Source organism: Salvia hispanica, chromosome 2 (assembly GCF_023119035.1).
Source record: "Salvia hispanica cultivar TCC Black 2014 chromosome 2, UniMelb_Shisp_WGS_1.0, whole genome shotgun sequence".
Taxonomy (NCBI): Eukaryota; Viridiplantae; Streptophyta; class Magnoliopsida; order Lamiales; family Lamiaceae; genus Salvia; species Salvia hispanica.
Window position 1 is genome coordinate 2,904,034 of NC_062966.1, and position 14,711 is coordinate 2,918,744.

At 36.8% G+C, this 14,711-nt stretch overlaps 1 protein-coding gene and 1 long non-coding RNA gene across 4 annotated transcripts; one reads left to right on the top strand and one right to left on the bottom strand.

The window, feature by feature from the left end:
- Positions 1–299: 299 nt before the first annotated feature.
- On the bottom strand, positions 300–1,660 carry LOC125208514. The gene is made up of 2 exons (XR_007174124.1): positions 1,627–1,660; positions 300–797 (listed from the first exon to the last, which is right to left on the bottom strand). It is a non-coding gene; the product is annotated as an uncharacterized LOC125208514 (long non-coding RNA).
- A 2,883-nt stretch (positions 1,661–4,543) lies between these two features.
- On the top strand, positions 4,544–9,100 carry LOC125203979. Of its 3 annotated transcripts, none has more exons than XM_048102511.1 (8): positions 4,544–4,679; positions 5,340–5,415; positions 5,514–6,306; positions 6,373–6,454; positions 6,591–6,657; positions 6,940–7,125; positions 7,245–7,305; positions 8,611–9,100. In XM_048102511.1, the coding sequence occupies exons 3-8, from the start codon at positions 5,682–5,684 to the stop codon at positions 8,802–8,804; spliced, it is 1,215 nt and encodes a 404-aa protein (XP_047958468.1). In that variant the 5' UTR covers positions 4,544–4,679; positions 5,340–5,415; positions 5,514–5,681; the 3' UTR covers positions 8,805–9,100. The 3 variants fall into 3 exon arrangements, with proteins under 3 accessions (XP_047958468.1, XP_047958469.1, XP_047958470.1); XM_048102512.1 differs by having other exon boundaries at positions 5,340–5,412; XM_048102513.1 differs by having other exon boundaries at positions 5,340–5,412; positions 5,619–6,306.
- The last annotated feature ends 5,611 nt before the right edge of the window (positions 9,101–14,711 follow it).

Below are 14,711 nucleotides of genomic sequence, written 5' to 3' on the forward strand. Positions count from 1 at the left end.
AATGTAGTGGCGGATTAGCCACGGAAAATAGTCCGCCAGAGCAATTCCGCCACTAAAAGTTTAAAATAGTGGCGGATTTGGGTGAGCCATTATTAGTGGCGGAACTTGTTTCCGCCACTATATAATACTATTTAGTGGCAGAATGAATCCGCCACTATTTTATACAGATTTTTCATTTTATTTATTTTATTTTATACCCACCCTGTTGCGATAATTTTTTCAACAAATCAATACATATTTCATGATAAAAGTAACAATAGATACACCAATACTCTTTAATTACTCATAAGACCAAAGTGTAATAATATTGAGCATCAATACAAATTCTAAAACTTTAGTTAATAGTAACAAATAATGATTCATGTTCCTTAGTCTCATGTCTAGTGGAAATGTTGTTGGCAAATTTATCATCTACACATATCTTGTTCTTTCTCAGTCTCTTGAACTCCGTCCTTGTACTCCGTCTCTTTCCTTTCCAAATCTTTGATCAAACTTATCTGTTCATCTCTTGAGCCAGCTTTTGATACATGAAACTACAAGAGTTGGTAAGAAACCAGAAAAGTTCTCAGCCTTAGGTTTGCAATGCATAATATATATAGGCCTAACATATCTTATTGGTTCACACGAGAAATTGAAGAATAATAAAATACTACGACGTCCAGATCATATAAGCATTCAGAATAATGATAAAGATTATAAAACTTGTTCCTAAACTTATCATAAGAACTACTCTTTGACTAGCAATAACAAGTACCTGTTAGCTAGAGCTTTTTGCAAGTGATATTTGCTTCCTTTCTCTAAAGCACACAAACACAGAGACAAAAATCTTTAGCATTAGTAATAGCAACAGCAGCCGCAGCAGCAACAACAACAACAATAACAATAATAAATTCATTACAAAAATACCCATAAGTCATGACATAGATGATAACAATATGTACTATATTGTCAATATCTTTCACACAAAGATGTATTGGATGCATAAGTGATGATCTAAGAGTTTGCATTCATTATTTATTATTACAATGGAAATATCTGAATAGAAGTTCTCGTGTAATGAATTGGTTGAGCAGCTATATTTTAAGTAGTCATTTGTAACAATCTCCTCCTACAGTAAAACAATGTATACAACTTTCACTTTTACTGAATGTGAGTTCATAAAATTAATCATATGTTGGACAAAAATTATGGAGAAAGGGCAGCGCCTAGTTTCAACATTCGCAACTGCATGGGAAAAGAAATACTGTACAACAGATATACATTCCTTCGCCGATGAATTCAAGATTCATTTACCAGATCAACCAATGTAAGCCACCAAACTCATTTTCAAATTCTTATCACATACCTTAATTTCATGTTTTCTTATACACTAAGGAAATTGTTGTAAGCAAGAAATCACTAAATTAAGGGAAAATAATAATACTATTGAAAAAGTACTGCGATCATTATTGAAAGTTGGTGTTGCCTAATAGTGGAAATCATGACTAAAAATCCAATTTTATTACTCTGATAAATCTTAGATATGAGTAAGGCTAAAAACTGAAATATCTGAAATGAAGATGTTGTTATTGTCTGAAATAGTAAAATAAGAAATAATGAAGTTGCTATATATAGTATGGGGCATACCTTTCATGAAATTACTACACTCCATGCCATAACCTGCAACAACATCCAAAGGAAAATCTCAAACAAGGCCTACAAACACAATATTCAACAATGTCTTTACTATATCCAAAACAGAGATTTGGAATTGGGTGAACTTATTTGATAGTAGAACTTAAGTTTAGTTAAAGATTTTGAGGAGAGAAGTCAGCTCTAGATGCCAAATCTTGAAAGGCAAAGTGCATTCAAAATTTAGATCATTGGCTTCCAAAAGTTGTACACGAATGAATAATGGAACTTGGATTTCAAAGTTGCAATTTTAAGATCCCAAACAAGCATCCTCCTAAAGATCTTACTCCTATTTAACTTCAAATAGGTGAAGCTCAGTTTCTAACAATGACTTAGCAGTAAGCACAATTGAACTAAATAATTGAGGCAATATTAAGGGTTAAGTATATTATATTTAAACAAATAGGAGTGAGTACAACTAAAAACAGTTAAACAGTTTCTAGATGAAAAGTTTTTGCTAAAAATGATGTCTCATGTGAGTTATTCCATATGTAAGATACTAAGATTACTTGCAAAGCCATAGCAAAAGTGAGTGAAACTCATGTCCTAGAAACATCCACAGCTTAGGTAGAGGAAACATGCAATATCTTCATATATTTAACAAGCAAAAGCAGATCAAATATAAAGCATGTACGCTATTCGGATAACCTAATCAAATCAAATATAATAATCCTCTTCAAATCTTCCACTTACACGCATATTGAAGAAAATAAACAAAAGAGCATACTTAAAGCATATGGAATAAATCTTTAGTACTTGCATCATTACCTAGATGGGGGAAATGACGATGTTGAAAATCAAAGGTGAGGTGAGATCCAAAAAGTAAACTGTTGCAACAACAAGCAAGGATTAAGTTTCAAAAAGAGAATCACAAAGTAATCTGCACTAAAATCCACCTTTTAGGAAAAAGAAGCTCATAATTAAAAGAGAGATTAAGTCGGCGATGGAGCTGGAGCGGCGAATGGCGGCGGCGAGCTGCAGCGGCGAATGGCGGAGGGGGGGAGAATTTCGCGCAATAGTGAAGGGAATGAAAAGCGTAAATGTGCCCTAGATTTAATTCAGACTCAGTAAAACAGTGGCGGAAAATCCGCCACTATAATTTATTTTTTATAATATTTATATATTTTATTGAAAAATGATTTGTAGTGGCGGAATTAATCCGCCACAGATATTTGCAAATTAAAATCCGCCACTGGTCCGTTAGAATTCCGCCACTAAATTTGCTGGCGGATTATCCGCCACTATGCCGCCAGTACTACTGGCGGAATATTTCCGCCACTATTTTTCACCACTAATATAGACTTTTTTTGTAGTGACAAACTCACAAATACTTGCATGATTTCTGCATCACAAACATTTTCCAAAAACAACAATGAGGGACATTTTTTCTATAAGCCCTAATTTTTAATAAATTGGGTAAAACTAACAAAGTAGAGCAAAATAAACATGAATAATGATGAATGTAGCCAAATTGAAGAACAAATACCGAAATATGTTTGAAATTCGTCGGAAAAGATGGGCTCTAGCGTCGGAGACGATGGAAAATCGCGACTCCAATTGCCTGCTCGTTCGAAATGTGTTTCTGCCTCTGTTATGCCGATTCTGTGTTTAAATCGTGACTGGAAGACGCATAACCCTTATGCGTCACTAATGAAAGACGCATAGTGGTTATTCGTCATTAACATTAGACGCATAATATGCGTCACTAAATAAAGACGCATAATTGTTGTGCGTCACTCCAAAACGCTAATTTTTTGTGCGTTTTTACTCGCATAACCCTTATGCGTCATCATATACAGACGCATAACAGATATGCGTTTTACTTATAAAGACGCATAACCTTTATGCGTCACTCCCTAACTGGGAACAAATCTATTGTTCTTCATTAAAATGGAATGCTATTACCAAGCTAGAACAAAAGAAGAATTATCCCGTGAAACTTACAGTTCAAATCAATTTTCAGAAGTGGCCAAAAATGAGGTCATTGAGAGAATCATTGTTGATGACAAATCATTGCCTAAATCACATTAAGAATGATTGAAATCCAGTAGATTGTAAATGCTCGAGACCTTCACTTCAAAAACTAATTTAACACAGGAATAATATAGACGTGAATTGTTAGCATTCTAACACACGTTGTATTACACTTTCGAACATCTTTATTCGTCGTCACATATAGTACGTCGATTACAACTACTCATATTACCCGGTTCGAATATCTACTTGCACACAAAAATACTATGCATACCTACTACTTTAAAACGTGCACAATTCTTTCCTCTTCATTTCGTATAATAGTACTCCCTCCGTATTAAAAAAACAGAAATATTTGAAATGACACGGGTTTTAATGCACAATTGGTAAAGTAAGAGAGAATAATTGATAAAGTAAGAGAGATGAAGGAAAAAAAAGTATTGAAAGTAGAGTTAGTGGATTGTGTGGTTCATGTTCTAAAATAGAAATATTCTAAAGTTTTTATTTTTAAGGAACGGTCCAAAAATGAAATAGTTGTTATTTTTAAAAAATGGAGGAAGTATATTATAATTATTTGGTAAAATTTATTGAAAATACTACTGTACCTTCATTAAATTTATACTGTACAATAGAAAAAAAATACAAATTTCATAAAATTAGCAGAGTACATGACTTTGCATAAAATTGATAGGAGTACATATTGAGTTAATCGAAATAACTAGATTAAAAAAAAATACATTTATGGATATTGTGGTCTTATATCCATATATTAATTTTTAATTATATATTTAAATTATAAAGTAGTACTCCTTACTAGATACTATTTATTTATTTATGGAGTGGTAGATATTTATTTATGGAGTAGTAGATATTTATTTATCAGAAAAAGCTAAAAATAATAAAAAACAACCGTCCTATGTTTCTCTCTCAATCTCTCTACCTCTTCAACTCTCACCCCTTACTTGAATCCTTCAGTAATTCGAGATCGGCTGGCTTTGAAGTTGCTGTAATACTGATATAGCTTTGATTTCTCGGTATTTTTCTCTCTGTTTCAGTTTGCATTTTCGGTTCCACTGTGTTCTCATTTGTTTAGTGCTGATTAGTTGGATTGAGCTGCATTATGTTTAATTGAGCCATGATGTTATCATTTGTTTGATTTTTCATCTCGGATTAGTTGTTGACATGTTGAATTGAGCTCATTGTGTTGACATTTATTTGAGCATTTTTCTGCATTAAGTTTCTGTTAGGTCAGCTAATGCTCATAGCATTTACTATTTGAACATTCTTCTGTTAATAGCTACTGTAGTGTTGAATTGAGCTCATTGTGTTGACATTTATTTGAGCATTTAGTTGGCGTTGTAGATTGAGCTCTTGGGTTGAGTGTGAAATAAGAAACAAGACCTAGGGAGATTTTTGGGGAATTGTTTAGAGTTGCAAATGAAGATATAGAATAAATCAGCAGTGAGGGAACATGATTTGGAGTTTTTGCAAGTTGAGTTTGTAATATGCTTATACTTACCCTTTTCTGCGTGGGATTGATATGCTTTATACTTATCCTTTTCTGCGTGGGATTGATATGCTTTATACTTATCCTTTTCTGCGTGGGATTGATATGCTTTATACTTATCCTTTTCTGCGTGGGATTTGCTTTGATTTGTTTGAGATCTGATGAAAGTGATGAATGAAATTCGCAGGTTGCATGCTGAGGGATCTATGTGCTCGTGGGGTTTGACCAAAGTGAAAGTCGAATGAGTCAAGTATCTGAGGGTGGTTGGTTTTTTTTGTTGTAGCTTTATCTGATCTGTTATTTGTGACTCTGTTTCTTCTGTTACTTGCCAAAAGATTGAAAATGGTACTGGATTATGCAGGTTCGGTTTTTTTTTCGTGGATATATACAAGACTGAAGAGCGAAAAAAAGAGTTATGATTCTGTACCTGACATGGAATATTTGTACCTTGTAATTGACTTGACAGAAGCAAACTAAGCACACACACAAACTCTTTCCAAGGTGGGGCCGAATCAATTAACTTCCTGCAATGTCATATGAGTCTGGCTCAGGGAAAGAAGGCAAGGATATGATTACTTATCAACGGAGGAAAAGACGGAAGAAGGCGGGCCTGTCTGATCTTCCAAGGAGTGTTCTAGAATCTTTCAGTGAAGGGGGTGATTTATCTGAGGGAAATTTGCTCCAACTTACAGGAAAGTCAGATGATACAAGTGGAAATGGTGATAGTGAAGTGCTTAATGTAGCATCTACGAAGACGGATGCAGATGAACTCTCACAAGTAGCTTCTAGTAGCGGTGCATGTTGCAAAGATTTTCCTGTTCATCTGGGCATCAAGGATCAGTGCCTATCTACACATTCAACGACAAAAAGTGATGATAATATGATAGTAAGCAATCACCCGGAAGAACCCCATGAGAAGGCCAAGGAAATTGTTAGTGTGGTTGATGGTGATCCGTTGGCATCACATGATGATCTCTCGCTGGATGATACACAAGCTGTTACCCGTGAAATCATTCATGTTCAAGATGATAGAGCTTTTGCTGGCTACATGAAGAAAAAGCTTCTCGTTCTTGATTTGAATGGGTTGCTTGTTGATATATCCTCATACATACCTTACAGTTATGATCCAGATAATATCATAATGAAAAAAGCAGGTACATGAATTAATTGCTTCTAATGCTGCTCAGCTATTTACTGACATTCTTTTAATTTTCTATCAGTATTTAGGAGGCCGCACTGTGCTGATTTTCTGAACTTCTGCTTTCAAAAGTTCAACGTGGGTTTTTGGACTTCAAGAACCAAGTACTTTTTGACCTTTGCATTTTTATGATTAAGTCTCTATGTCTCTGTCTCTCCTCACATCTAATTTTCCCATGGGTTTCTTGCAATATATATCACCTATTCTAACATGCCACGTGCACTGATGGAACCTTTGCAGAAGAAATATGGAGCCACTTCTAGATTTTCTTTTGGGGTATAATAAGACGAGGCTGCTTTTTCATTGGGCAAGTCATTTTCTTGCTTTCCCCCCTATATTGCTATATCGCTCTACTTTGTTCATTGAGTTTTCTGGGATCCAAAAAGCATGTGTATCTATGCCCATTTCTTGGTTTCCTGCCTCCATATCTTTGCATTTATATATTTGCTTGCATGGAAATTAAAGGTTATGTTTGAATTTTCAGCTGCACATATGGGGATTGTTGTAAAAATATACTTGTTCTGCCTCTTTACTAAATGCATGCATCATTTAAAAGTATTCTTTCTCTAACTAGGAACCTCTTTTACAGGATCAATCGCATTGCACTGATACGGGTTATTATACTGCGGAGAAAAAAAACAAGCCTCTTCTCTTGAAGAAACTTAGAAAGTTATGGGATAAATGTGAGCCGGGTCTCCCATGGGAGAGGGGAGTGTATAACGAATCAAATACGCTTTTATTAGATGATACTCCCTACAAGGCTTTAACGAACCCTGTAAGTTTAATTCATTCTCTCTTTCTATTTCCAGTAAAAAACATAAAACATTAGGTCCAGTCTTGTACATGATTTTGATAACAGTTTACCTACGAAAGTAACTGTGCATATGTTTGCAGAGATACACTCCAGTCTTTCCCTACTCGTACCGGTTCAGAGATGTAAGGGACAATTCATTAGGTGAGTAGACGTGGCCACGGTTCGTAAAACCGCCGGTTCCGGTTCGGAACCGCCGGCTCCGGTTCATGACATGCTTGAACCGTAACCGGCCCGGCTATGACGGTTCTGGTTCCGGTTTAACCGGCGGTCACGGCGGTTCTGGTTCCGGTTAATAACCGCCAGTTTTTCGCCGGTTCCGGTTCATCCGGGCCGGTTCCGGTTCGGTTCCGGTTTGCTTTTTAAAAAAAAAAAAAAAATCTTATAGTTATTACTTCTAAATTCTATAGTACAATCCAAAGAGAAATTGATAAAGAATTGCAATTTTATTGATTTGAAACTTTGAATGTAAATTTCTACAATACAATTACAAGTTACAACTTACAAGTTACAAAATACAACAATACAAGTATACAACTATACACTTGAATTTAAAATATAGATACAAAATTACAATTTACAAAAAATATATTAAAAGTAAAGTTGAAACAATTAGAAAAAAAAAGAAAAAAAAGGAAAAGGACTTGAGCTCAACTTAAATTTAAATTTTGAAATTCAAATTTTGAAAACGGTTGGAACCGCCGAGTTTTTGGTCAGAAACCGGCGGTTTTCTGACGGAACCGCCGGTTTCTGACCGAAAACCGGCGGTTTCCGACACCTTTTCAGTCTACGCTGCAACCCTATGCCCTACGCCTGCAACCCTACCCCCGAACCGTCGGAAACCGGCGGTTTTGTGTCAGAAACCGCCGGTTTTCCGACACGAACCGCCGGTTTCTGACCGAAAACCGGCGGTTAACCGTCCTTTTCCGACTGTCCCCCTGCAACCCTACGAACCTACCGGCGATGACCATTTATTTCCGGTTAACCGCCGGTTACGGTTTCGAATTTTGTTGAACCGTAACCGAACCGTATGTCGAACCGTAACCGGATTTCGAACCGGAACCGTCGTCCGGTTCCGGTTCCGGTTCAAAACCGGCGGTTAACCGGTGGGCCGGTTTGGTTTGGCCATGTCTGGGTGTGTTTTATAATCTATGTAACTCATTATTACACGGAACTTCCTTCTTATGCTCTGGTTTCTTTTAGTTGTGCACATAATGGGCATCAACTATCCGTAATAGAATTTTAGCGGTCCTCTATTTCTAAACACTTTGCTGCACTGCCCACTTTGGAAAGGGATAAGGTGTTTTATCGAAAGATGTACATTAGTATAGTAGTATATTTTTTTCATTTGGATAGTTATCACTTTATTCTCTGCCCAACTCCCCACTCGTTTCCCAAATGCACATAGGTATTACGTGACAAACAAATGTCTTATTTTGTCTTTCGTAGGATCGGGAGGTGATCTCCGTGTTTACTTGGAGGGGTTGGCCGAAGCAGAAAATGTTCAAGAATACGTGAAGCAAAACCCATTCGGCCAGAGGCCCATAACGGAGAAAAATCTTTCCTGGGGCTACTATCGCAAGGTTATCGCTGCAAACTCCACACCACCCCGAGAAACAGACATTGGCAGCCATCAATCATGAACAGTAAGTCTTGATCCCTAAGCCTCAGGCGTAACCACAATACTGCCCACCATAGATTAATAGTTTAGTTATCGTAAAGCATCAGCATTGGCATCGGCGATCTCTCAACTGCTGCTTTTGGTTTCTCGATTCCCTACTTAAATTTTTTCTTCTCTAGAGAAGTTATATTGTATGTTTCACGGCTCTATGATTAGTAAATGGATTTGTAGTTTAATACAAGTTAGGTAGATTTTTGTATGCTGAGTTTTAAACTACTGTGTTTGTGGTGTACGATGAAATGTGATTTTCAATTGGAAATGTGATTATCAATTGGAAGACATAAAAAGAAATATACTAAAACTGGTGGAAGAAATGGGTGATGCGGTATTTCGTTTTAAAAAAATACTACTACAGTACATAAAATGATTTCAATGTGGAAAATTAATTTACTAAAATTAATACCTCAATTACTCAATTAATTTAGCCATCATTTATTAGTGCATGCAGAAATCCATTTCAATGTGGAAAATTAATTTACTAAAATTAATATCTCAATTACTCATCAAATTTAGCCATCATTTATAGCTGCAATTAGGCCAGTCAAAATGGATAGCGGGTATTGGATACCCGATATGCAAAAAGTCGGGTAATTAGTTACTCGAAACCTGATTTTCAGGTTTCGGATCGGGATTGGGTATTGAAAAATTTGGATTTTCGGGTATCGAGTAATCTGATACCCTATCAGGTATACCCGAATTATCCAAAAAAAATTTAAATTAATAAATAGTGTATTAATTCTAATTAGGCCTATTTTTTTACCAACCCAAATACCCAATTACCCAGCTGTTCATATTCTAAATTCTAACTACTCATATATTAATTTTAATATTTATAAGTCTAAGTAATTAAAATATTAGGGTTTTTAATGAGTTGCTGCAACAGACAACAACACGCCTCCCTCCCTCTCCTACTCTCTCGCCTGCCTGCGCCTCCCTCTGCCGACGCCCACCGCCGCTGATGGCAGAGGAGGCTCGTCTGTTGCTGCGATGGGAAAGCTTATTGATTTGTAGAATTTTTTATTAAGTTTAATTTGGGGTTAAATCTTTACATCTTTACTAATAAGTGGGGAATATAGGTTTTGTGGGAGTTCAAATTATTTGCATGTATGGCTTGATGTGATGCAGACAAATTGTAGTTGATAATTAAAAAAAAAATCAAAAATTGAAATTGAATTGGGACTGGGTACTCGAAATTAAAATCGGATCGGATATTGGGCATTAGATTTTAGGAAATTCAGGATCGGGTATCCAAAACTTTTGAATTGGGTATCCGCATTGCACGGTGAATGTGAAGAAGTAAGCCATTATCTCGGCAATAATGAGCCAAACTGGTATTTGCAGTGAATCCTCCTGTTAAGTAGTCGTGCATTACGATAGGAACTCCCAATTCTCTAGCAAATATAGCTCTTTTCATCATCTCTTCGTATGTACCCGCAGTAGCATTCAAGTAATGCCTTTTGATTTCACCTGTTTCAGCCTGTGATTTATAAATTGCTTCGGCACAAAATAAGAAGCGGTCTCTCCAACGCATAAATGGCTGGGAGTTCAAGACCTAACTGCAAGTAGGGTTCAAAAATACCAAAATATTTTTTGGGCCTAAACAGCAGCCCAGTTTTATTTCATTCACTATATATGATACGTCTGTCAGTGTCTTATTCCAATAATCCTCACAACTCTACGTTTGTCATTGTCTTATTCCATATAATCGTTACTGTCTTATACCAGCTTCTTTCTCTCCACAAATTATTTAGTCTTAAATTTTATTTCTTTCGTTTGTCCAGTTCCCTTTGTTGAATTAGATTTGAAATAATTCAAAGGGGATTTGTTGTTCTTCTCAGAGCATCTCCAAGGAGAAAGAGGTATATCTTTTATTTATCTTCTTAAAAAGTGAAATATACCATTTTTAAAAATTAACACGTTCCAAAGAAAAAAAACAAGTATATTACTTCCTCTGTCCCTCTTTAGGAGTCCCGGTTGAGTCGGGCACATGTTTTAAGAAAAAAGTGTTTGGTGTGTAATAAATAAATATAGTAATGGATGTTGGGACCCACTTTTAATTAAGTGTCCAATAAATAAATGTTATAGTGGATGTTGGAATCCACTTTTAACACTTTTTTATTAGTTTAGTGGATGTTGGGACCATCTTTTAACACTTTGTAGGTATTTTTTTATTAATTTATCTCAACCGGGACTCCTAAAGCGGGACGCCCAAAATTGATCAACTGGTACTCCTAAAGCGGGACGGAGGGAGTAACACATTCCGAAAAAAAGGGTATATAGAAAGGTAAATTATTTTCTAAAATAAAATAGTACTAGTATGATAGGGTCCTCGATTTAGCAAATCTCGCCGAAGATCATCTTCAATATACCTTGATTTTATTTGATTCAGTATCTTTTATTTTAGTTAGCTATCCTTATTTATTTTCCATATCTTTTGTAAACATTTTATTTAATTATTTTGCTATACATTTTAGAGTTTAGAATTCTATAAATTATAGAATTTCACAGTATTTTCATTTTCATCCATTGAGAAATAATAAACAAATTATTCTCATTCTTGGTTCTGGCGGAAATAGTCTCCTAGTACCTCAACTAGGGTTTATCTTTCTTTTGTTTCATCATAAACGTGTGTGCGCAATCCCGATAGAATAAAGTTCTATCAAATTGGTGCTAGGGGGCGATTTTCGCCAGAACCAAACATGAAAACAATTTGTTTATTATTTCTCAATGAATGAAAATAACGTGAAATTCTATAATTTATACTCCCTCCGTCCCATTTTAGGAGTCTCGGTTGAGTCCGGCACGAGTTTTAAAAAATGTAAAGGAAAGTTGGTGAAAAAAGATAGTGGAATGTGGGTCCTATTTTTTTATATTAGTTTGTATACTAGAAATCACCTTTCGAGTGATTGAATACTGTTAAAACTCTTATTTTATTTTCCAAATGAATAAACAGATTATTTTTGTCATAATGTTGTTATGTTTTACATTTAATGGATGTTTATTGCATATTTAAATGTATAAGTAACTTAACAAAGTCTAAGTCTTTGTTTTAGTAGACCGGTTGTGGGCGTCGTTCACTTTAAGGTAACACGGTCAGTTCTAAACAAAGAAAAAGAATAATTTCACAACCTAGATAGGCTTAGACTACCTATCGTGAAAGGTTTCAATGTCAGTCCGATTATTTCTAAGCCTTACTGAAATAAGATGACATTGGTGTGGTATAAGCACTGAATGGATCTAACAAATGAGACAGTCTTTATGCTATCTAGCGAAAGACGAGGTCTCGTAAATTATTTCTCAATCAATGTACGTTAGCATTGAGCATACGGTATTGATTATGCACTACTTTGACTTACCAAATGGTGCGGGTTTTTCGCAACCCAATAAGCCTGGTATATTGGGTAGTGGTGATTAATATCTAGCGGTGCTAGGATTGCTATTATGTTGAATCGTGCGCGAGGTGAGTCTCGTTTGATAACATCCTCAAGAGAAGCTTGAAATAAGGTTTTATTATTCGGAACCTAGCTAGTTGGAGTTTAATTACTCTATGAATAATAAATAAGATTTTCTTGCTGAGTCCTCTCTTGGAATAAATAAGATATTAATTAATTAAGTCCATAGCAGACAATAATTAATTAATGGATGTTTCTATCTTAAGCGCGGGAAATAAATATAAAGTAATGGAAACCCGAAGTACTTGTAATTTCGGATTTGGATGGGGAGTGCAATATTACTTCTGTAGTGGCTGCTCGTAATATTCCAATTTTAAGCTTATATTAAATTGGGTTTAATTTAATTAGTAAAAAGCTAATTGGAGGAGCCCATATCCAAAGCCTTCCATAGATCCCTGTCTGGGCCCAATATGTGACTTATTATAAATAGGAGAATAAAGGAGACAGAAAATACACTTGTTTTTCTCTCAAAATTTTCGGCCCCCCTACTCCTAGTAGAGGTCGAATTTTTCTCCTCCGTGGGAAAGGATTTCTGTCTTCTCTATTTAAGTCCTAGTGCGCTGGTGAGATCAGCCCACCCTGATATCAGTTCACAGTCCGGGAACCAGTCAGAAGATTCGTGGTTTTGTACTAAAAGATCTTCACGTGGAGAAGGCGCTAGCCATCTTCGATTCTTTGGAGAATCATCAAGGTATAATGGTTGAACCTTAGAAAAGCATGTTTTAGGTTTCAATTAATTTAAAGCATGTTATTATTTGAGTTATGAGCATGATACATGTGATAATTACGCGAATAGAATTTGTCTAAATAATCCGCTAAATAGATCTGAATTATTTGTAATTGATTTATGTGAGCGCTTCCGCTGCCAGTTCCTTCAATTGGTATCAGAGCCAGTCTTTGGCTCTGATTATTTGGATTTAAATTTCGCGAAATTCATGTATGCATGTTTTTTTGTTTTTGAAGCATGTTCTTGTTTTTAGTTGTTATATTTTTATGCATGATGAACTCAAGAACTATCGAAACAAAGAACTCAAATATTTGGAACGCACGAGACGTGCGATTCGTCGGCGCTTGCGCCGAGACGAATCGCGCGACATGCGATCCAATTAGGGTTGTCGAGCGAGTGGGAGCGAGGGAGGTGATCGGCCGGCGACACGCAGACGAGGGTGGTCTCGTGCGCGCCGTCGGCAAGACCACCGGTCCCGGAAATGCCTCGGAAATCGCGCTGTGCGAGTGGGAGAATTCGCGTAATCACGCGGCGACGTGAACACGAGCAAGGGCTCGTCCACAATAAAATACTAACTAAGAGCATCCACAATAGCGGCTAGCCGAACTATTGCAATCGGCCAGCCGAGAATCGGCGAGAAAATCGGCCTGGGCTAGCCGATTTGACGACGCTGGCCGATGCGCTGGCCGCCATTGTGGCGTGCCGATCGACCAGCGATCGGCCAGCGCCAATTTTGGTTTTTTTTAAATTTTTTTTTTTGAAAATCTATATATACGCGATTTTAGTTTCATTTTCATTTGCACCACTTGTTTTAACGAGTTTTCTCTCTCTCTAAATTTCTGTACAAGAACAATATCGAGCGATGGACAACAACAACGAGTGGTAGTCAGTGATTAGCGGATACTGGGGAGTACGAACGGTACCCGTGGGATCTGGACGGGGCCTGATGGGCTGGGCAGATGGGCCTGGGGGTTTAACGTCCCCTTACAATCAGCTTTGACTGGGGACGGACGGCCGGAGCGCTGGTAGGGATGCAGGGGGAACCAGGGGGGATGCCGTGGGGTATGCCGGGCGGCGTGTGCAGGGGAGCACATGCAAGCAGTCATGCGCCACAGTGGGCAGATTTGCCCCAGATGCAGCAGTTAGATGATGCAGCAGATGATGGGGATGATGCCGGTATGGAAGGGATGCAATGCACGGTGCTGGCAGCGGAAGCGCATGCAAATAAATCAATCACATAATAATCAGATCTATTTAGACAGATTCTATTCGCGTAATTATCACATGTATCATGCTCATAACTTGAATTAATCATGTTTTAAGAATATTGAAACCTAAAACAAGCTTTTCTACGGAAGATGGCTAGCTTCTTCTCCACGTGATGCTTTAAGTACTAAACCACAAATCTTCTCTCTGGTTCCCGAACTGTATCCCAATATCAGTGTGGGCTGATCTTACTAGAATACTAGGACTTAAATAAAGAAGACAGAAGAAATCCCTTTTGGAATAGGAGAGAATTTCGAAATTCTCCTCAGCTGAGTGGAATTTTCGAAAAACAACAATAATGAGAATTGTGTTATTTCTGCCTCTTTATTCTCCTATTTATGGTTAAGTTCCTCAGTCTGTGGACAGGATCTATGGAAGGCTTTGGATATGGGCTCATCCAATTTATTTTTACTAATTAAATTGA

What these genes read in the sequence shown, in the direction of transcription:
- LOC125203979 (XM_048102511.1), top strand. Translation starts at nt 5,682, where the DNA reads ATGTCATATGAGTCTGGCTCAGGGAAAGAAGGCAAGGATATGATTACT. An exon ending in TTTTGGACTTCAAGAACCAA is followed by an intron (nt 6,455 to 6,590) that starts GTACTTTTTGAC and finishes GAACCTTTGCAG; the next exon opens with AAGAAATATGGAGCCACTTC. An exon ending in TGTAAGGGACAATTCATTAG is followed by an intron (nt 7,306 to 8,610) that starts GTGAGTAGACGT and finishes TGTCTTTCGTAG; the next exon opens with GATCGGGAGGTGATCTCCGT.